General features: G+C 41.5%; 2 protein-coding genes across 5 annotated transcripts; both read right to left on the bottom strand.

Annotated features, from left to right (window-relative positions):
- Positions 1 to 254: 254 nt before the first annotated feature.
- Positions 255 to 6,354, bottom strand: gnpat2 (glyceronephosphate O-acyltransferase 2). The gene is made up of 16 exons (XM_026318138.1): positions 6,222 to 6,354; positions 5,355 to 5,558; positions 5,086 to 5,262; positions 4,843 to 4,972; positions 4,569 to 4,696; positions 4,356 to 4,431; positions 4,085 to 4,236; positions 3,871 to 4,001; positions 3,013 to 3,254; positions 2,281 to 2,538; positions 2,111 to 2,190; positions 1,757 to 1,897; positions 1,470 to 1,569; positions 1,286 to 1,379; positions 1,091 to 1,152; positions 255 to 983 (listed from the first exon to the last, which is right to left on the bottom strand). Exons 1-16 carry the CDS (start codon positions 6,279 to 6,281, stop codon positions 931 to 933), a joined length of 2,088 nt encoding a protein of 695 aa, XP_026173923.1. The 5' UTR covers positions 6,282 to 6,354; the 3' UTR covers positions 255 to 930.
- Positions 6,355 to 6,994: 640 nt separating this feature from the next.
- Positions 6,995 to 22,712, bottom strand: lpin1b (lipin 1b). Of its 4 annotated transcripts, none has more exons than XM_026318137.1 (21): positions 22,345 to 22,448; positions 17,061 to 17,120; positions 16,733 to 16,936; positions 16,523 to 16,618; positions 14,774 to 15,060; positions 14,166 to 14,276; positions 13,940 to 14,063; positions 13,445 to 13,796; positions 12,680 to 12,773; positions 12,400 to 12,578; positions 12,227 to 12,320; positions 11,910 to 11,979; positions 11,249 to 11,341; positions 11,069 to 11,130; positions 10,803 to 10,941; positions 10,570 to 10,718; positions 10,153 to 10,239; positions 9,797 to 9,949; positions 9,185 to 9,299; positions 8,848 to 8,951; positions 6,995 to 8,750 (listed from the first exon to the last, which is right to left on the bottom strand). In XM_026318137.1, the coding sequence occupies exons 3-21, from the start codon at positions 16,922 to 16,924 to the stop codon at positions 8,576 to 8,578; spliced, it is 2,676 nt and encodes an 891-aa protein (XP_026173922.1). In that variant the 5' UTR covers positions 16,925 to 16,936; positions 17,061 to 17,120; positions 22,345 to 22,448; the 3' UTR covers positions 6,995 to 8,575. The 4 variants fall into 4 exon arrangements, with proteins under 4 accessions (XP_026173922.1, XP_026173920.1, XP_026173918.1 ...); XM_026318135.1 differs by lacking the exon at positions 22,345 to 22,448 and adding an exon at positions 19,184 to 20,364; XM_026318133.2 differs by lacking the exon at positions 17,061 to 17,120 and having other exon boundaries at positions 22,345 to 22,712.
- Positions 22,713 to 22,727: the final 15 nt, after the last annotated feature.

Genomic DNA, 22,727 nt, shown 5'->3' with positions numbered 1-22,727 from the left:
ACATGAGGCCTTCAAACTGCTGAGGGGTTACAGGTGCAGGCAGAGTCGACAGGGGGTTGAACTGTGACGTCCGGTTTTCACTCACTGTTGCTCAGGGAATAGTTCCAACACAGTAAGAAAATAAATTCTATTTAAGTTTGAAAAGGATAAAGATTATATGGTGCATTTTGTTACATTTGTTTTATGATTCTTAAGATGCAAAAGGAAAAATAAATGTGTCTGAAAAATCAAACCCTACTTTTTTGATGCATTACGGTAATTTCCATCATGGTATTAACATTTTTATTGTTACACGCACATACACACGATCAAGTGTCATAATTCAGTGTTTTCTATCTAATTCCACTTACTAGTCAGCAGTCAAGTGTATTACAAAGTGCACTTATGTCAATCAGTAATAAATCTAGGACAATGTGTTAACACAATGTTAAAGTTCAGCATTACAATGCACAGACATCACCAATGCTGCCATTATATCTAAAAGTGCAGAAAATTTTTATCTTTTTTTTTTTCTATTTTATCTAAAAAATTTGTTTTCTTTATGTTTTTCTGACTACAGCATCAGATGAAATCATCAATACTGCCACTTTGCATCACCATGTCAGGTCTTCTGACAAAAGTGTCAAAACATCTGACATGGTATCTTTGTCCTGTCAGGTCTGTAAGGGATGAGAGCAAGACCACACAGAGAGGGGGAGGTAGGAAACATTCATAAATGGAACACAGCCAGGTAAAGTCTGGCCACCAGCATCCACAGTCACGTGTCTTGTCTGAGAGCTCAGAGTGTAGAGTTGAGGTGCAGCACTTCTACTGATGGCTGTGTACAGACACAGAGGGAAAGAGATGAGGAAGAGGGAAAGGAAGAAGGCATCAGGTGGGGGTAGACAGGACTGTGGGCTCATACTGCAGGCCGATCTGTTCCAACGGAGACTAAAGTCTTGCGTCAGGTGTAGGCTGGAGCCTCTGGGGAGGGATTTTTCCAGCTACAGGGAGAGAGGAATAAAACAATAACTCAGGCTGCAGTTATGCCATCCACAGTCAACAGCAGATTTAAAACAGCTTTTTTATTTTTTAAAATATCACAACTTACAGAGCATGTCTCCAATTCTTCCAACGGCTGCGTTATTGACTCTGTACTCATTCTGCTCAGACCTGTGATAAGAAAACAAGATGCAGACTCTTAACAAGCGTAACATTGGCATCAGAAATACAGACAGCTTCTTAGCCACCACAGAAAATGAGCTTTAAACCAAACAGCTTTACAGGAGATAATCTCATCACTCACCCCCTCAACTTTGTCACAGCCTCCACTCTCCGCAAAGCTGACAAAACGTTTTTTTGGGTGTCAGATGAAAGGGCTTCATAGGTGTGAAGCTCCCCTGCAACACACAGAAATAATCAGCTGAGGTTTTTAACAGCTGGTGCTGATTTTAGAGGTCATAGGTCATTTCTGCCACTTTCTGTTTTACCTGAGAGGATGAGCTGTGTAGCCAGGTTTCTCACAGCAGGTAGGAACTGGTTCTCTGTGAACACATGACCTCCCTCTTCAGAGAGGCACCTGAACATCACCTAGACAACAAAAATACACCGGATCAACCTAGAGAACCCAAGACTTCCTCTTTATGTGCAGATAGCATAGTGGATTTCAATGAGTAAAAATATAAACACTCAGTGAACAAAACATGTCTTAATAATCTTCATCTCATCTAAGAGCAAAACTTGTTCTCACTTTGAGAAAATACAGAAATCAAAGGACCTGATAAGAGTCTATGAAGGGCCGTAGTAGAGCCTGCAGGAAAGACAACACTTCAAGCCCTGTTTCAGACACCGTCAGTTCTTGCTGACTGATGTGTACGGCTCCACATTTCTTCAGGAAGAAGCATGCCTCCTCAAAGTCCTGCAACACAAGTATCAACATTTTCTTAGATTTCTGCAGGTTAAGACCCCGAGTGACATAAGTAAAATGTCACATTTGTCAGAAGAGAGGTGTAATCATGTCTGTATGGAACATTTTGTTAAAAAAAGACATGGTTTAAAAGAATGAAAGTCATGATCTCTGTGGTGAAATGCTGCAGTGACTGAGCTCATCCCTGGCAGGTGAGGTTGTTACCTGAGACGACTTTCCAGGAATGAAGATGAACTCAAAGGAAAAGACGTCCTGTAGGAAGCAGAAGCATGAGAAGAGCTCGTCTGTGAACACAACAGTGGAGCACAGTGAAGTGGGAGGAAAGTACATGTCATGGTGTGTTAGCTAAGAAGGATAATGTGTCTAACCCTCACCTATCTGTGTGCTCTTTGTGATGTGTATGACAGATGCAAGCAAGGCAGGACGCACAAACACGTGCAGGGCCTGATTCCTGTAGGAGGCCAACATCAGCACCATTGCTGCTGTTTTGTTCACACCCTCCTCTGGGCTGACTGGGTGTCTCCTCGCCGGCTCTTCCTCCTGAACCAGGTAGACACGTCCCGATTTACAGCGAACTATGGAGTGATGAAGAGTCACGGTGGATGACATCACATCCGAGTCTGGCATTTGTCCTGCAGAAAACGTTACATATTATATTTCTTTGCATGTGTGCGTCTGTGTGCTATATACATGAGAGCTGTGAAGTGAAACAGTTCAGAGGGGTCCTCTTAGGGTAAGTTACTTAAAGCGCATTAATCCACTGAACATCTCTTAAGTGAAACTGAACACTTGTGCCAGCTCACATTCATCTAATCTGTCTGATCTACCTCAGACCAGGCTGAAAGAGCCTTTAGTGTCCTGCGGTGAGACGCTCACAGATTCAACAGGAGGAAACTACTCAGTTACTTTTCTCTGCATTAGCTTTGTCTGGGTCACTTGTAATGCAATAAGCAAATGCCACCTACTGGTCACTCATGGGATGTGTAAGTAAAACCTCACCGCAAGACCATTATAAGGAGAGCTTAGCAGGTGTCACATACTCAAGCTGTGTTTGTTTTAAATTAATTAAAAGCAGAAAAATGTAAACTATTCTTTCTTTCCCCCACCAGGCCAGTTTAGACGAGCCCCGAAGTCCAGCACCAGCTTCCTGAGCCAGAGGGTTTTTTCTGTGAGCTGATGCCACAGCAGGCCCTCTTCTGTTAAGGCTGTGATAGGTTCCTGGAGCAACAGGCAGGCCATCAGAGACCAAGGGCTGATGAGAGAACCCTCTTCTTGGATTCGTACCATTACGTGAGCCAGCCAGTTCACCCATGCCTGGGCCTCTGCAGTGGGCTTCTGAGGAAGATCTCTATGAATACAAACAAAGGGAGAAAAGAGGAGGGAGTGAGCAGGAAGGACGGAGGAGCAGCCAAACAGACTATGTTGCAGTCAGAATAAAAATTAGAAGAGTGTAGGAGTAGTGCTGCTATGGTTACTTCTAATATTTTAATCCTAGAATTTTCCATGTTTAGGTCTGCACCACATCATAGTAATTTGGCATCTCTGTGCAGCTGTTTGGCATCTCTCTGTGGAGATTTTGTGTCCTTTTGAGTACATTTTGCTGCTCTTTGTCAGTTTAGGGCTATTTTTAGTCATTTACATGTCCTTGGATATGTTTTTCCATCTCTTTGTAGTTGTCTTGCGTCTCATGCTGGTTGTTTTGTGTCTCTGTCTTGGATATTTTGCAGACAAGGACCAGAGCCACCCAACTCCTTGGACCTCTGGGCCTGTGCCTGGTAGACACGGGAAGGGATCCATTTGTGACTACATTGATGTAGCAACCACTGGGAAAACTGAGGTTAGGTCCTTTCTGATATTTTTTGGAACTTTGCGTGGTTTAACCCTGACTACAGGCCAGGACAAATGTGGTACACATGCAAATAAATAAATAAATAACCGTACAGATTTGTAAAGAACAGCTCTACCTGGGTGTCAGGTTGTACTGGCAGCGATTTATCTTGCCCTGACACATGTGTCTGACTGACAGGGGACGACCAAAGTTCACATGCATGCTGCCGTAATCTTCCTGGAGCACTTTTCTAGCCGTCAACAGACCCTGTAGTGAAGAGTGAACCACAAGAGTGAGCTTTATTTAAAGGTGAGCATAATCTTTCTGACCAGGATGGGAACAGGGCGTACCATAGTGCTTTCTTTTGGTTTAGGGACACCCAGTAACTCATGGGCAAGCAACGACTCCTCCAGCACTCGGTCGTAGCTGATGCTGATCGGCACCAACATGATGTCAAACACCTCACCTTTAAAATAGGGTTCCAGCACCATGTGCATCATACCTGCAGACATATAGAGATTCTGTAGAACATCTTTTAATGATTCATAATAAAACGGTGACCTTAAATGAAAATACGGAGTTAAAATTAGTTTGCACATTCAGAAATACTGCTATACTCACCTAGTTTAGGTGTCAGAGACTTCAATGTGCGGCTCCTCAAACCTTCCACATAAAACTCCAATGGAGCGTATCCTCTCTACAGAAAATAAATGAAACAGTTCGAAACATTTTTTTATATGCCAAACTTTAAAAAAAAATACTCAAACAAGCTAAAGCCATTTCAAAAAGTGCTATGCTGAGTTTGGTATGTTGGAGAAGGTTATCTTATCCTACCCTGACAATGGTTTTGACATATTCTGAAAGCATCGCCCAGTAAAGCTTGTCAGAGCCGATGGCACGGCGGATAAAGAAAGCTCCAGAGCGACGCAGTATCTCTCCCACTATCTTCATCCCAGCAAGAGCTTTATTACGTCAGAGGCGTAGAGGCAAAAAGAACAGAGAGGAAGAGACGTCATTAGCCTTCATTTGATGCAAACCTTAATCAACTAGAGATGCTGTAATATAACTATGATAACATTTTGATGTTTTGATCCAAATAGATACTTGCGAATTCCTGCAGCTATAACAGGCACAGGGATGTCGTAGGTGAACAGGATGTAGGAGATAATTAAGAAGTCCACATAACTCCTATGATTGGGCATCAGGATCACAGGGCTCTCCTGAATGGCTTGTTGGAGCTGCAAGAACAGAAATATTAGCCTGCTAAACAATTACTTCGAAGTGGTACATTTGTAAGTGTTTGGTGTATGTGTTTTTCTGTATACAGTATTGATTAGTAAATCGCACTGACCACATGGAGTCCTTCCATGTTGACAAAGATGCTGGTAAAGAGCCTCTTGAACACCTTGGTGAACATGTATCCCATCAGCCTGATAAAACCCAGCTGCAGGTTTTGAGACATTTCCTCCAAAACCCCAGAGGCCTTCTCTCTTACCTCCTCCACCGATGACCCCGTCTCCATGGCGATCTGAGGAGGAATGCAGAGAGAAGACTGAGTCCATGTTGATTAAGCTGCAGAATGAAACTTTAAAAAAATAAAATAAAACCACACAGTCCCACCTCTTTCACCACGTAATGTAAATACTGGGACTCGAGCACGGCTTTGTTGAGCTCAGCCGTGGAGCAGGATGGGGCTCCTTGGAAGGGGTGGGGGTTAAAGGTCCTGAGGGCATGGCCAAGATCACTGCTGCGCCTCCTCTCCTCCAGAATATCCACAAACTCCTCCTCATCATCATCCAGGCTCACTCTGCCTGAATCCCTACACTGGAGGAAGGAGTCATGCATGTGCCAAAGTTAAGTTGGATGTTGACACATGAAATAGAAACAGAAAGCACTGAACGGAAACAAGACATTGCTAAATTAACCCGTATCATGAGAGAGAAAGCAAAAGAGAAAATAAGATATTTTTGGGAACATACTGCGCAAACACAACAGCACAGAACAATGTTCGAATTTATACATAAACAAGAAAACCATTCAACTTCATATGCTTAGATTCATTATTAGGTTAGTCATTAATATTAAGGAAGATAGACTGAGGGGATCTATGGTTTTTGTAATCATGCAAAACCTTTTATCTGCAGTCTGCTCTGTTGTGTACTATGACCGGCTCATGTTATTGGGCAACATCCACATTGAAGCATTCAACGTGTTTCTAACTAGGCCAAAGTTTCAGCCGCTTATAATCTTGCGTGTGTGAGAACTCAGTGAGTTCACAGCTAAATAACCTCAACAACAAGCACACACACACACACACACACACACACACACACACACACACACACACACATCACATGTATTCTGCTCGACTAGTCTCCAAGCTCTTTCACACACTTTGAAGAATTTATAGTCACAGTTAAGTTTTAAAGCGCATTAAGGCGGGGGCAAAAGGATGCGACGCGCACAGAGATGCGCACAGTCTCTTACCGTATCCGCCATTGTTTCCAAGAAAAGACGCAACCCCTCGCAGCCGGTGACTGTCCTCATCCACTTTGGCTTTACGTCCTTAGAAAGCTTCACTCCATACACCCTGAGCCTGCGGTGCAGCGCCCTGGGGCCCAAGCCAATGGTGTCGCAGGCGTTTGGAAACTCCTCCCACATATCATTGGGCGCTCTGCCCTCTAGTGACCCCAAACACTTGGGCGAAAGAGTCTGTTGAGCAGTGGACCTAAGTATAGCTGAGCTTTGCTGACTGGAGAGAAGTGCTTGAGTTAACGCTCACTACAATATATCGTGCCTATAGCGAGTCACTGTGCGCTTATAGAGGAGCTTATTACATTATTCATTCATTATCCCAGCAAGGATCATATCTGGTCCACACAACTGTGAGGGTTTCATTTCTGTGCTAGTAATGAATTCTAGGTGTTCTGGCTGTGAACAGTGCCATTAATTAAACATTTATTCATTCAACTTTAATCCCAATCAAATGAAGTGCAGCATGTCTGCATACAGTTCACCAAGTCTCAGGAAGTGCAAAACAAAATCATGAGGATGGGGAGATGAGGCTTGTTCAGGTAAACTCCTCCATCAGACAACAGGAGTGCACTGAATAAAAAAACAACTAGCTCTTTTACTGGAGCTCAAAGGACTCGTCAATTATTCTTTAAACTTCTTGTTTTAGCTTTAGGTTATTGAAGCGGATGATCTGTTATCGCTGTAAAAAGTGATAGTGAGGTGAATGGATATCGATGCACAGTTACTGCTGTACCCAAGGCATGTTTATTGAGTTTGATTACACCATTTTAACAGTGAACTGGTCAACAGACAGGATCGAGCAAATAAATGAGCAGATTATCGATCACATTCACAGTTAAGAGAAAAAAATAAAACACTTTCACATTATCTGATCTCTTTCATGGAAAGAATAGTAGTGGCAAAGCATTATATACACATAACCTTATTAACTGGAGGCTTAACTCGCACCTACTGTACTGTTGCAATATTCTTGTGGTTTTATTCACAATAAAGCCACTGATACATCAGGCAGGACACCACCACAGCAGCGTACATTAATGACCTCGTAAAATCTGTGATATTTTGACAAAACAAGGGATTCCTCTTCAAATGTCAGTAACTTAGATGTGAAATGTTGATTTTAATACAGTGGCCTACTGGAATCGCTTATTCTGATAAGGATTTTCAGAGCAGTGCTTCGTTTTGAGTGCTATGACATGAGGAATGGCAGTAACAGTAAAGTATACCATACACTACATTTTATATCACTCAGCTGCTAATCGCAAGATATATAAAATAAATAGAACATACTTTTGTTGACGCTGGGCATGACCAGTATCTTACAACATGATGAAATGTTTCTGTGTGAACTTTAAGTGGCAGAATAAATTAAATGACATTTGACAAAAGTCCACCACAGAAATGATCATACACACTGGTATGGTTAGAAAAAGAAAAAAACAATTCAGCAATCTATCTCGTGCACACACACACACACACACACACACTCCTTATTTCTAAGATAAAGATATGGCTATGAGTATTATTTCTGTTCTCATCGGCACTACTTTTTCTCAACAATGAATATTATTTTTAACTCCCTTTATAACATACGTTTTGTTATCTAATAAAACTAGTTTCATTCATTCCTTGTGCTGTATAATACATTTTTTATGTACTATGTAACTAATACTGACTTGATTTCTTACAAACAGAAAAACGCATATGTTACTTTGAAAAAAAAAACTAGCACACACTCACAAGTGTCATTCCTGAAAAAAGTTCAGAGTAAGAAAATAGATTCTACATTTGGCACATTGGAATTTCCCTCTGGGGATGAATAAAGTTTGTCTTAGCTTTAGTTTAGGTAACCTTGTTTTTGTAGTATGCATAGTAGAGCTGTATTCTGTATGAAGACATACAAATACCTTAGATGCATTGTCTTTTAAACATAGTATACAACTGTGCGCATTAACACAAAGGCTCGCTACAGAAATAATGTCAGCATCCGCTACAAAATAATAAATGTGTTGAGGTGCCTGAATAAATAACTACAATTTCTTGTATACATACATCTAGTCAGATGACCACAGAGGGCATCTTTTCATAAAAGTGCATTTACATCCACCTTGTGTGTTGTAAGACTATTCACAGCAGGTTAGGCTACGCTGACTCTCTGCTGTACACTAAAAACGTGCCCCACATTCTACAAAAATCAGCATCATATCACACACATGCACTCGACACTCTCAAATGACTGCTACATCTCAGACCATAAGTCAGTCAGTGCTCTGCCTGCTATGAGCTGCTCAGCAGGCCACAGGTAGTCAGTTGCTGGGGCTGGGAGTCGGTGGAGGGGTTGTTTCCTGATGATCCACCTGGGGGAGCTGCTCCCTCCAGTATGTGAAGTGGCTGTAGGTGTCTGAGCAAGGGAAGTCGGAGGAGGAGGCTCGTGCCTTCAGGGGGAACACATGGTCCACCACCTCACCTAGACGTACATACCTGAGGAGGGCAGGATTGTTAAACAGTCAGGGGCATTAAATGAACAAAACAAACATTTTTAGTCATTAATGTATTTCCCCATAGTACAGTGGCTTACGATGAGATGTTGGTCTTGGCGTGCTCTTGCACCAGCTCGCCTTTGGGGTTAACTGTAAAAATCCTGTTCAGTGGCACTCCTACTTCTTTATAGGAATATACATCCTGCAGATATAAAAAAAGGAACATATTATTAGAGATTATGTACATCTTGAACTGCATAAATTGAATGCATTTATGCAAGAATATACAGCACTTTAACATTAAATCAAAAAGCAACAGATAGATCAAATTGTATACCACCAGCAATAAGCAGCTTAAATGACCCAGTGTGATAAATGCAAAGACAAATATAATGCCGTCATTTAAACAGGACGTAGCCAAATGTGTGCATGTACCGTTGGTCGGTTCCCAAACGCTGCGTAGAAAGGCTGTGTGTTGGGGTAGAAGAGGTTCTTGATGTCATTGAGACACTCCACCTTGAACTTCTCTGGTTTCTTCTCAATCACTTCCCTACAATCAGAAACACAAACAAACGCACACACATGAACAAACCAAAGAAATGTAACAGCAACCAACAGTCAGCACAGAACAACAATGCTTGAGTCAACAAAAAAATGTATTCTGAAGAAATATTTGCAACTGTTGCCTCACAGCAAGAAGGTCGTGGGTTCGCAACCCGGCCTTTCTGTGTGGACTTTGCATGTTCTCCCTGTGCTTGTGTGGGTTTTCTCCAGGTACTCTGGTTTCCTCCCACAGTCCAACAACATGTATGTCAGGATGATTGGTGAGTCTAAATTGCCCATAGGAGTGAGTGTGAGTGTGTGAGGTTGTTTGTCTCTATGTGGCCCTGTGATGGACTGGTGACCTGTGCAGGGTGTACCCCTGCCTTTCACCCAAAGAGAGCTGGGATAGGCTCCAGCAGATCCCTCTGACCCTGGTTAAGGAATAAGCGGGTATAGAAAATGGATGGAAATATGTGCATGTGTGTGTCTGTGTGTATGCCAGACCTGTGCAGAGCTGAAAAGAGGCTGCTCGGGCTGAGAAGGACGGGGCCCATTGGAAGCATGGTGCCTCTCTCATTGACCCAGTTAAGGTACCCTCTGGTCATGTCAGCCATGCCGATGGCTCGAGCGGAACAGTACAGGAACTTGTAGCCATTTCTGGTAGAGCACAAATTGCACGTGCAATCAATTTGACCATATGAAAGAAATAACAAATCCATTTTTGTCAGATGTGTTTGGTAATAATTTCTTCCATTTTGAAGGCAAGCTTTTTCCTATCTTCAGTGAAATAGGTAGAGGATGATCTAGCAGAGTGTTTCTTTCAAAGCAAATCACATCTGTGTTAATAAAGTAGTGCTTACTGGCTGACTTTGTGGTAGAGCTGTGCAATGCCCTGGTGGGTCCAGTCCTTCCCCAGTGTGGGTAGAATATGACCCAAAGTGTCTGACCTGGAGACGAACACAGAAGTGATATTAGGTCATGTGAATACAAGCATTTCTTTACCTTAAATGTGTATCTTGGTAAAAAAAAAAAAAAAAAAAGGGCCACGTCAAAAGCTCTAAAACAAATGTTGGTTTAAGGTTAAATAGGTTGAAAGATAAATTAACTGAAGCGAGTGGATCATATGTGGATATATGTGAACAGATTGTTTCATTCAATGCACAACTCACAGATGACTCTGACAATTTGGGGCCACATCTATAGCCATTTTCACTCCAAATGCAGTTCAACTAATGTAAAGGCTGATGTGCCAGGATGTTTTGACATGTATCACTCGCCTGGTGATGGTTCCATCTATGTCAGAGATTATTATCTTGTCGTCCCAGTTCCACAGGTAGATGGTTCCCTGACAGCGACAGGTTCCCTGGTACTGAGTGGTAACACTGAACACAACGTCATTCGGACCATCCTGCAGCTGGAGAGATAACTGTACAGACAAATAGTATGTGAAGGTAAGAACTATTATAATAACCAAACAAGGTCTGCATTGTATTCAAGCCAAATCCCTCACCAGCTGCTCTGATGTAAGTCGGAGCGTTTTCTTATAAGACACGCCTCCAGATGTGAGCCCAGGCTCTGATTGGATGGTGGGAGAGTTTTGGCTGTCTGCTCTGTGGTCTTCATCACTGGAGGATGATTCTTCTTTATGTCTGTTTTAATATAGATTAACAGTGGCTTACAGGTTGGAATTTACAGGGTTCAAGTTAGTCATTTCAGCTTCTTAATCCTTGAATATCATCTTTTTTTTTTATCCTGAAATGTTTTAGGATTTTTTACCTGCTTGCCATTTTCCCAGCCTGTTCAACAGAGCCACAGGCATCACACTCAGAGACTGAGTCCTACAAGAGAAGAAACAGTGTCATTCTGATTTACTCATTCAACATATCACATGGAAACCTGTTAAATGTCCCAGTGTTAGGGAGCTGTGGAAAAATCAACAAAAAAAGTAGTAATTACTGATTTGGAGCTGCTGTTTCTGCCTCTCCAGGAGAACCACCACCTCCCTCCTTTCTTGGGCATCTTCTCCTTCATGATGTTGTCCACTGCAGCCTGGAGGGGAGCACGCAACCCAAACAGCCACAACACAACACCATAAAAACACATTTAAAAAACCAAAGCCAAACCAGACCATAAATCAACAAACAGAAACAACAATGTGTCTGGAAAGTGGAATTGGGAATAAAAAGCGATGTTTGCTAGGGGAGGCAGAGAAAATAAAAACAGAAGAAAGGGACATAAGATCAGATGAAAGTGAGTGATGTTTCTGACATACAGAGCTGTAGCCCAGCACACCAGTCAGACAACAGAGCAGGAACTCAAAGGCTGAGTGAATATAACTGAGGCATGAGGACTAATGGATGAAGTGATGGAGCAGAGAGGGAGGAAGTGAGAAAATTAGGAGGGAGAACAGAGGGGAAGATAAAGTTTAACATGTGCGCCTAAATAGCAGAACAGAGCATTTTAAATGTAGGGTATTTATACAGAGATATAAACAAACAAGGTGTAGTACCGGTTTCAGTCAAAAGGGGGCATAGTATTCACGCAGGCTACTGTAACTCAGCCAGCTTGTGGTCTGAGTTGTTAGTGTCTGTACTGTGTGTGCATATCAATTTCTTACCTTTGGCAGAGGTTTCTGAAATGCTTGCATAGCCAACATAATTGGAGCTGCAGTGCTCCAATTATAGTACCTGAGGGAGACAACAAAATATATTAATATCAAATCCATAAATGCAGCAAAAACACACTTCGTCATGGCAAATGTCTTTGTGAAAACCTTTGCATGATTCCAAAGAATAAAGCAAACACTGCAATTTACTCTAAGGTGTGTAGCAGTTAAATCCATACAGAATACAACAGATTCTCAGAAACTTATATACAGGAATTTCACTATATTGAGATAAAATGGACTCACTAAAGTAAATGGGAATGTCTTACTTAGAGCCTATTTTTACCACTAAGTTGGGGTCGTCGATGATGGAGGGGTTCTCTGCAAACTGTTGGTAGGAGATGATTTTCTCATGAAACTGATCTGTAAGGAAACATTTTATCATCAGTCTCCACTACCCACAGCAGACACCCCAGTATATAAAGTGTGTCTTGGGCCTTACCTTTAGTGATCTCCCTGTTATCAGTGAGTCCTCCACACAGAGAGATGGCGATGGACGGCAGGTCAGTCATGTGGTCACAGTAGCTGTCCACGCCGCTGTCTCCTCCAGAGCTGACCGACTGCGGGGAAATACTGGTGCAGTGAAGGCCCGGGTCTGAGATGCTCCTCACCGCTGCACCACTACAAAGTAGGTGGGTAGACAACAAATCCCAAATCTCTATATTTATTTGTTAAAATTCTCATCCCACAAATGCTGTGACCCTGTGTGCCTGTCCACGTACCTCTTAGGGAAATAAAGCGCTGCCACTTCAGGCTCAAGCTCTGTGATGTCATCTAGGTAAATCCCATCAGAGCCAAGATGGCGACTCCTCTTGTCTTCAACAGAGCAAAGACTCAGTTCAAATCAATTCTCAGTTTCAGAGAATTTGCTTTTCTGTTTGGTTGCCCCATACAAAGAATCATTTGGCTGATTGGATTTGACTTGTTAACAGGAAAAATGAAATTGGATCTATCTTGTCAATTCAAAACAGTGGAAAAGAACATTCAAACTTCAGTATAGTGGCCTGATAAAACGAAGGGTTAAAACATCTGCTTCTTGGTAATGCTAGGACTCCAGTCTCCTCCATGTGTTCATGTTTCCTTCTTAGAGAAACTGATTTAATTATCTCTTAATAACATACGTTAACTGATTTTTAATGCAGTGTGCATGATTTAAAAAGACTTTAATTTACCCTTAAACAGCATTTTTATAATTTTCCTTCTGACCATCTAGATAGTTGTTTTGATTTGCTGTTAGTAGCTGCATCTGCTCACCCTAATACAATGCATGGAATGCTATTTGGTTTGTGGAACACCAAAAATTTATTGTTAAGACTGTAACAACATCATATGGCTTTGGGTTATTATAATTTTGGTGCTGTTAATACCACAAACCAAATGCTATTATTGCACAAGGGAGAACTACAGCTCTAACCCACAGCAAAATAAACTGTGTCTGAAGAAATGTTTTATTATTGTTATTTCGTGATCTGCCTTTTCAGTGTTACCTTTTCTCTTAGATGGAGAGTCCGTCTTCCCTGGCGGACGCAACATTGTCTCCTCCACATCGGTCATCATACGAGTCACCACACTTCCTGCTGCTGCAGCCTGCGCCTCTGAAGTTACTGTCTGGGCCTCCATCCTTGTGGACTCAGACTCCATCCCACCTGGGAACAGTGTTTCTTCCGTGACTGCTGCCTCCTCCGACATCACCAGCCCAAGCGCAGATATATCACAGGAGGCGCCACACTGTTCTGAAGATGTCTCATGGGTAATCACACGGAAGTGAGTGTTTTCAGAGACAGGGATGGATACAGGACTAACTGGTGCCAGGTCAGATTTCACTGGGAGGAAGGATGGCTACAGAAACAGGGAAAGATAGTAATGATGGACTCAACTGAGAAAAAACACAGGCCAATATTAACAGTACAAAAATCACTAGAGAAGTACAGGAACCACTGGCGTTCTCTATGCTTGTTTGCATGAATGGGCAGTTTGGTTACCGTGGCAGCCTGTGGCAGCTCTCCCCATGCCCAGTGCATGGCTGGATTTTGGTTGTCAGCATTAGTGGCCTTGGTTATTAGTTCAGAGTCACTCTTGGGAGAGGTGGGACGAGAGTTTCCAGGACTAAGAGAGAAACACATGGCAAACAAATATTAGAGTTCTGTATATTTGATGGACTCTGGGATGTAAGTTGTGTGTATATCTTTATTTGCATGAGGTGGGCACCTCTGGATTGGACTCCATTCTCCATCTGAACGAGTGTAGATGCCAGACTGTTTAAAAGCACTGCTGATCGAACCAACAGTCTCTTCTCTTAAGACATCCCGCGATGATGACCTAAAACATATATCCAAAAAAAGAGGTAAATGTATATGATATCAGATCTTTATTTTATTTATCTGTAGCATATGTTTTTATTATTTTATAATGACCTGTAACACCAGGCTATAATATTTAAACATAGACTCATTGGATATTCTTCATTGGATATGTGCTTTTGCAAAAACAATCCAATGAAGATTTTTTTTTTCTTTTCATATGTAAAACTACTTTTCATATCCAGTAAAAATCATAGAGTAGATGTAGTGTTTTCCATGTGGCCTTGAAATGTCTCATTGGTGTTTACTTGCTAGCACCACAGCTGGAGTTCTCTCCGCTCGACACTGTTTATTCTTAAAGAATGCTGGACCGACTCCAGTATTGTACTGTTTATCTCATTCCCTAACGTTTTTCCTACTTCTCTTAATCTGTCATGTTTGTCATGTTTCCTCTTTGCTTATATTTTGCATGTATTTCATTACTGTTTTCCCTCGTCTCACTCTTTTGTTTCTCACCTGCTGTTTTCCATGTCTGTCCCTTCATCTGAGCTGATGTCTATGGTGAACATATCTTCGTTCTCAGAGTAGTCTGCACTCTCCTCCCTCCTCACGCTGTCCACCCGAGCCTTCCTCCTCCTCTTCCTCCTCTTCTTTATCATCCCGCTGCCTGTCTCTCCGTTGCTCCCCGTGGAGCCCAGGGTCTGTATGGGTGGCCCAGAGCTCTTTCCCATCAGGGAGGAGCTCATCAGAGCAGCCCCTTCAGACAAGATGGGAGAGGTGGCCAGGTAGGAGGGAACCACCTCCTGTTTAGATAAGAAACAAAAGAGAAAAAATGAGGGCTTTCTTTGAAATTCCTACAGTGTAAAGTGACCTACCAGAATATGCATTCTGTGTTAGCTAACACTTCAATCAAAGGCTAGAATTATATTAACATAGTGCAATTCTCACTCAACCTTTTCTAATATAAAAATCCTGAAATACAGTATTTGTGCTGAAATGAAAAGCTGCAGGAGGATTATGACAGTGTATCTGGAACATATCCAAATCAAATAGATCAGCTGACTGCACCCTACAGTTAAATGACCTCAAGCAATAAGATTAAACATTGACATATAGATATATATATTCAAAGAAAAAGTAAATGCTGCATCAAAGATGTGTTCTCTGTGTGCATGCTGGCATTTTTTGTAAACAAGTTATAACTTGACTATAAAATATGGAACAACTCTGACTAAAACATGACTGTGTTTTGCACTACTTTAGGCTGAGTTTGACAAGGAAACAAATCATCCTATCCAAAACTGAATCTGTTCTTCGGCTTTACCCTCCTTCTAGGAAAAAGGCTTTCCAGGAAGATTGCCTGTTTTTAAGTGCAGAGTAAAATTGTGTATATGCATGCACATATATAGGCAGAGAGGGGAGGAGAGAGGAAAAACTGAGGCATAACCATATGATTTGTGGTTGGGCAATATTCTCTCACGTGTTGCTTCCCTGTGCCAAGAAAAAGGGTTCAGAGACACAGTCCTCCTTCCCCTCCTTTCTTTTCCAGGCCTGGGAATCTGACACCAATGTGAGGAGAATAAATCACCCACTTCCCTTGTTAAAGCCAGCCCCCCACCTCAGTACTTCACCGCTTGTTTATGTCTTTCAACAGCACACAGTTTTATGTGCATTCATTACAAACATTTATTAAGAAAGTACACACAAATTCCCTCATTAAATCTGTAACGTATGACCCTAAAATGAAGACAATGAAAAAGGTAGTTTTCCAAGACTTAAAAATGTATCTGTTTAACTTGCCGACTGGTATGCTCATAACTTATTCAGAAATACACATGCTTACTTAAATTTGATGCATATTTATTTTCCAGGAAACTGCTTTATGCTCAGTAGTAAGGTCATAGCATTTCATACAGATACCCTGGCTTAGCACATGTTGTATTTGGATTAATGTTAAACAGAGGAATTCTGTTCAACCTAAAGGGAAAGGAAGAAATGCCTGGCCACCGTGCCAAATCTGCACACAGCGTGACCTTGTTCAAGCTACTATTACCGGGAGTGAGGAGGAAGAATATTGCTTCTGCGTTGCAAACATGGGTGTGTCTTGGTTTAAAGCCATCAGGAGGAGGGACGATGTATGTTTTCTTTTGAATTTTGTTTTTATTTGAATAATGTGTGCCTTTAACAGTACTGCACTTTGAATTATCACAAACATAATCAGTCTAGAGCATTTTAGAAAACCATTTACTGCTCAGTCATGCATACCTGATCATTCTCTGTTTCTTGCACAAAGAATGCTTCTCCATTGTCCCCAAGTTTCATGTGTAGATCCACTGGTTCTCCATTGATCTCCATGTCCACCTACCCCAAAGAGGTGGGGAAAAGGGGAAACAAGACTTAGCCTCAGTCCTCAAGTATCTGAGAGGTTATCATTCACAATGTGAATCTTTTTCCTCTAAACTGATCTGTGTTTACCACTTTTTCTCGGGACCGGAGGACGCCCATCTTGCCAAAACGAACATGGAAAGGTGAGCACAGCAGTGAGCCATCAGGCTGTCTCACAACAATAACATCAATACAGCCGGAAAGGGTAGCGGGATTGAGCCCTCTGTACAGCTCTTTGACCTGGACAAACACCTGGCCTGCCAGCTGGCCCACGTAGTTCATGGTCTGACGGGTCTGGTGGAGGAAAAGGTGTGGGGAGTACGATGGATGGGAGAGGGATACAACAGGAGAAATTTAATTGTTTATTTATGATTACCTACGTTCATATGAAATGATCTACATGCGCTATTTAAATCACCTAGTCGTGACCACTAAGCTCCACAACTCTGGACGTAATCATGCCTCAGGATCAGACAACCTTCAAATGAGAAGGTGTTTATGAACCAGTGTCTGCTGTGCCACTCTTAGGTCTGTCATTCAAACCACTGATGGCGTATAACTTTGTTGAAGTTATTCTAATACTCTGATTTCAGGTCAGTTTTGGAGCTGCATGACAGTGTGACTGGTATGAGTCTTATCTTTTCTCCCAGTCCAGTCTGTTTTATACATAATGTTCAAACAACCTGTCGCTGCATTGATCTTCCCGCTGTCTTGTCCTTTTCCTGAGTTTAAAAATCTATCCCACTTGTTTTCCTTTGAGTAACATCAAACACAAGAAGTCAAAAGACAAAACAAGCTGGACCAGTGTGTACTCGTCCAGCAAAGGTGATGTCAAAGCCACTGTGGTGTTTACTAACTGAGCTAAACTAATGCATTATAAGACCTACAGCAGAATATCTAGTCAGTGATTTCAAGAGGTCTGTGTGTGTCGTCAACGCAGAAGTCTTTCGGAGGAAAAGGATACCTGTTACACAAGAATGAGCAGAGTATTTCAGTTAGTCATCTTTACATTGTTCTCCATGTTGTTCATACACTGTACACAGTATTCATTTATGGTATGAGACTCTACAGCAACCGAAATTTTCAGCTAAAGCATTTGGTTGTATCACATAAGATGAAATTGGCTTTTTGTCTAATTGGATAATTTGGAAGTGGAGAAGTGGAAGAAAAAGATGATGTCATGTCGGAGCAGAAATCATGATTTAGCAACATCTTATTCAGAATCAGATGACAGGTGTTGTTTGGTCAACGAACACCCCCTCCCAACACACACACACACACACACACACACTCACACAGTCTATTAGTTGCAACATTTACCCCTGTTGTACTTTATGTTATACTTAACCAAATTTATAACTAAGGCCTTTCGACACTCAAAAACAGCTGGGAGAGACAATGATATCTTGTTCTGTGTGATATCTGATCAATAGCCAACACTCATTATGTACTGGGCATCACACCTACTGCAGGTTCAATAACTTCTAGATCTGGTATAGATCCTATGTTATAGTGACATTTTTATTTCACAATTAATAATAGTTTACCCACCATGGTGACAAATTCCCTATAAAACAAACTATTGCGAAAACAATGCAAATGTAAAATGTAAAAAAATATCTAACCTTCACTAATTTGGCAGTGATGACAAAAAATAATTGCAGCATCTGAGAAGAACGGCTGGAACAATGCCAATGCATCCCCCTCCCCATTCCCACCCCAAATGCATGTGACTAGGAGAAGGACTCTTAACGGAAGTCCTAATTTTAGAGCAGCAGATCAACCTGAGAAGCCATGACCATGTCTGAATCATGTAACACCTCTTGCAGAGGGCCTTGCCTGTTAAATTATTAAGTCTTATGCACTTTTCATGAAGCATTCAGCTACCATGCTGCTAACAAACCCAGCTGATCTTCAAAACAGAGTTCTGTTGGTGTGAAATGCTGCCCCAGCATCCAAAAATAGACTCTTTTGTGTTACAGAACTAGAAAGAGGAACAAAACACTACTTATTTTCAAAAATGAGCTGTAGAGGATAAAACTGTACCCCTCCTTTACTGTCTAACTTAACAGAGCCTTTGAGATAGTGTTTAACAGTGTCTGGACCACTCTTGCATGTGTACAGAGAATTATCCACCAAGTCTTATCAGTCCAATGTTATTACACAGACATAAACAAAATATAATTACTGTACACACGGCACTATAATTCAAGAAAAACAACTGAGGAAAATCCAACTTATCAATTATTAATTTAATAAAAAAAAACTCTCACATTACAATAGATGTGCCTCACAGCAACAATCAATGTGCTGCAGTTTCCTTAAAGCCTAAGACAAAATCAAATCAAATAGAAAAACAAATAAATGAAGGTAAACATCTTACTCATCACATCCTGACGATGCGAACACAAAATGTGTTAGGACACGAGTGTGTATCCTCACAGATACTTGCAGCTGAATGTAAAGCATGAAGTGCATTCATCAGAACTTAACATCATACAGGCAGGTGCGGTCAAATGCACTGTAAATAGAGGCGCATACCTTTTAATGCAGCCTACGTTGACCGTCTTTACCAACACACGTACACTGGCGTTTCTTCAGCGGTGAATGACAACACAGCGACACATAATAGAGGAGTCGTTTTCCGCTGGATGTGATGTCTCAGCGTGTGATAACGCCCTGATCTGCTGTCATTGACTTAAAGCGATAGACAACAGACTGCTGGAGTGACAGCGACACTAACATCTCCCTCTGACTCCCTCTCTCTGTCTCCCTCTTTCTCTCTCTCTCTTTCTCTCTCTCTCTCGGTCTCAGACTCTCTCGTCTGTGGCTGACGTCATCTCCAGCGATGACCTGCCGCTGACCAATCAGCGTCGAGCTGTTGAGTTGTAAAACTCATCGTTTCCGTTGCCACAGTGGCAACAAAATTAGTCACGTGATTGCATTATTGCGGCTAGTTGACTCTTTTTTTATAAGCGGAAACCACTTATGAAAACAGTTTTAGGACTTGTGTTCTTTGTTATGGGATTCGATTCAATAAACAGCACTAATATTACCCTGTTTTCATTTGTAATTGATACCCAGCTTGTAGTAAAACTATAAAAGGAATTATATATTGAATGCTTCGTGTTCTTCGTGTTGGAATACACGACATGTGAGGTTAATGCAACACTAAGAGCTGCAAAGGGGGAATAGTTGCAGCTACTCGGTCATGTCGGCGGGAACTACAGGGGCTACGTCAGCGTTTAAAGTCACTGAGTCAGTCTGACGCAGTGAGGTGATCTTTCTGGCCAATCACAGCCCTGCATTTCAGCACATGCTACGTCGGCAGTTTCAGCCTGAGACCCTAGAGTGAGACTGTGTCAAAAGAGGATGTGGTTGACTGGGGATGGGACAACGCCGAAGTGAAAGCAGCAAAACCAGTTATTTAATGTCTGTGGGATATGAATTTGTCGTGCTCAATTACAGACACACGTCGACGTGTTACAGAAGAGACAGTCCTAAAGTAAACACAGATTTCACGGCCTAATGCACGGTGCTGTGTAGTAAGAAGGCACCGAGCCAAAATCTCTACAGCGAAATCATGAGTTCGTGCCAACAGCCTGAATATTTGGTGCAGTTCTTTCAAGACAAAAGCGTGTGTGTGTGTGTGTGTGGGCATGGCAACTAATTGTTTTTCCAGACTGAATCAGCCTTTCTGGGCTAAACCAAAAAAAAAACAAAAAAAAATTTTCCATCAGAGTCTAGCAGTGCTGAGCCCTGGTTGTTGTCATCTTGTGGGACTCTTGTTTACTTTTGAAGCGTTCATTATCATGCTTCACTGTGAATTAATAGAAGACAAAAATCAGGGATAAGAGCAACCAGATAACAACAGAGAGTAGTTTCATTCATGAATTTAAAGTAGTTACAGACTGATAAAGTGTGGAGTAGCAGACAGTCAGGCAGCTGTACAATGTTCACACCTGCCGGCTCACGTTGTACTGCTCCGTCTGTGTTTGTTCTTTGTGGTTTACCACCTTGCATGTTCACTATCTTTAGTTACTGTGTGAGACATTTGTCTTGTTAAATTGCTGACCTTGCAGCAAGGGAAAGAACCTTGTAATCTTCTTTACGGCATAATAAGTTATGTAAAACATAAAGCATGGTCAAAAACTGTCTCCTTCATTAGACATTTAAAATATAAACAACAAAGAATGTATTTTTGAGGTTTTTCTCTCTGCATACAAAGTTCATTTTCATTTATCACCTTAGAGTCAGCTCCTAGTGTAAATTTGGACTTCTGTCATATCCTGAAGACACCCTGTTCATCTGATCGTTTCCTCCAACTTGCAGCATTGAGGCAAAACACCTTATGAAAGTGAAATCTGTCAAACTGGCTGTTACATTGACCTAGCACCACCATTTCTTTTAGATCATCTTATAAAAGTGGCCTAAAGGTTATACACTAAGAATCATTTTAATATCACATGGCATATACATTCCAGTATTAGCAGTGGTGAGGCTATATTGGCACTGCTACAGTCAGGCATTCCCTATATCAGTCTATAGGCTAGGGTTACTTTATCCTTCAAGTATTTGTGGGTGGACGTAACTGAGATGTTTCTAAGAACAAATAGCTTTGCTAGGAAAAGCTCAACTCAGCCCATGTACTGTGGACTCATGTACTGTGGACACAAAAAAGCACAGGGTGGCAATTTCCTTTTTAACCTGCCTGATCAGTGGTGTGGTCAGTATCAGGCTAAAAAACAAGCTGACATCTCCATGTTTTCATTTGCTTGAACTGTGTGAAATCTTAAAATATTCTGAATTTTATTTATATGCATACAAAGACGTAGCTATGAGCTGACTTGCTTCCTGTGTAGCAGTGACACTGTAGTAGGGCGGCCCTGTGTTTACTTTACATTCTTACATCTCCCAAAAATAGCAGATATTTTTGAAAATGATATTTTAAGATGTTTAGAGAGGTAAACATCAGATTCTGTCCACAACCACACAGGCAGCAACTCACCGTATTTACCCAAAGCTTCTGTCAAACTTGTCATGCATTTTAATACATTTACAGTCTGCAAAGGTAGGACACTGGAAATTAGTTTAAATCACTCCAACAAACTTTAGTAACCCTATACAACATGTACAAGTCATTCTGTTTACATGCCATTTTAGTTGACTCAGCAAGGGCATGCCACTTTAACAAATTCAGTGCATAATCTTTTTTTTTCCACACTTGATTGAGATCAAGGCCTCTGATTGGCTCAGACTACTCTGGCCTGAGAATCATAAGACCTTACACAATCATTGGCTGAAACTCTGACAAAGAAACTCTTCGTCCTTAATTAGTGAGATTATGAGCATTAGCAAATGTTTTAAACCCCTTTTTGAGCATTATATTGTTGACACAGCTGCAGAATGTGAAAAGGTAGAGAAATGAGGCGAATGGTTCTTTAAAAATTCAAAATATAAGATAGGGGTATGCATAAAATCGAATAAAAGCATTCACAAATTGGAGGTTGTTTTGGTCACAGGATTTGCAAATGGAAACGAGATTAAGAACTTTGAACTTTAATAAATATCTGTCTTCCAGCAAACGTTGCTTTCAGGTAGAAGCACTGATTTCATGCACTGAAATTAAGCTAATTGGTTTACCCATAATTCATGCTTTTGTTTTACTTGCACACATGCAGATTTTTTACAAATCACTATACCCAGCTCCAGGTGGTGTCTGTGGCATATTGATCATTTAATTCTTCACCATCCTCTGCTGATATCATGATTCCATAATGCGATTAATCCCAGCTGCCGATTTCAGGTCTATTTTAATGCTCCGTAGATGTGTTTATATGAAACTGCACAAGTCTGCTTCAGTCTTGAAGTTGTGTCTTCACTCTGTGAGCATGTCAAGTGTCTGACTGCAGTGGACGAATGGATAGCATCTTACTAAATTTACCTGGGCCCCCGAGTGGAAACCAGAGATGATCGAGGAGTGGTCGTCATCCACCAGACCCTATGACTTCTTAGGCATTTGAGGAAGGGACACCTGTTAGGATTGTTTGTCGGAATGTCGGTCTGGCCTTCTCACACATAGACA

Source organism: Mastacembelus armatus, chromosome 24 (genome assembly GCF_900324485.2).
Source record: "Mastacembelus armatus chromosome 24, fMasArm1.2, whole genome shotgun sequence".
NCBI classification, from domain to species: Eukaryota; Metazoa; Chordata; class Actinopteri; order Synbranchiformes; family Mastacembelidae; genus Mastacembelus; species Mastacembelus armatus.
The sequence above is the reverse complement of the archived record's forward strand: the minus strand, read 5'-3'. Positions and strand labels throughout refer to the sequence as shown.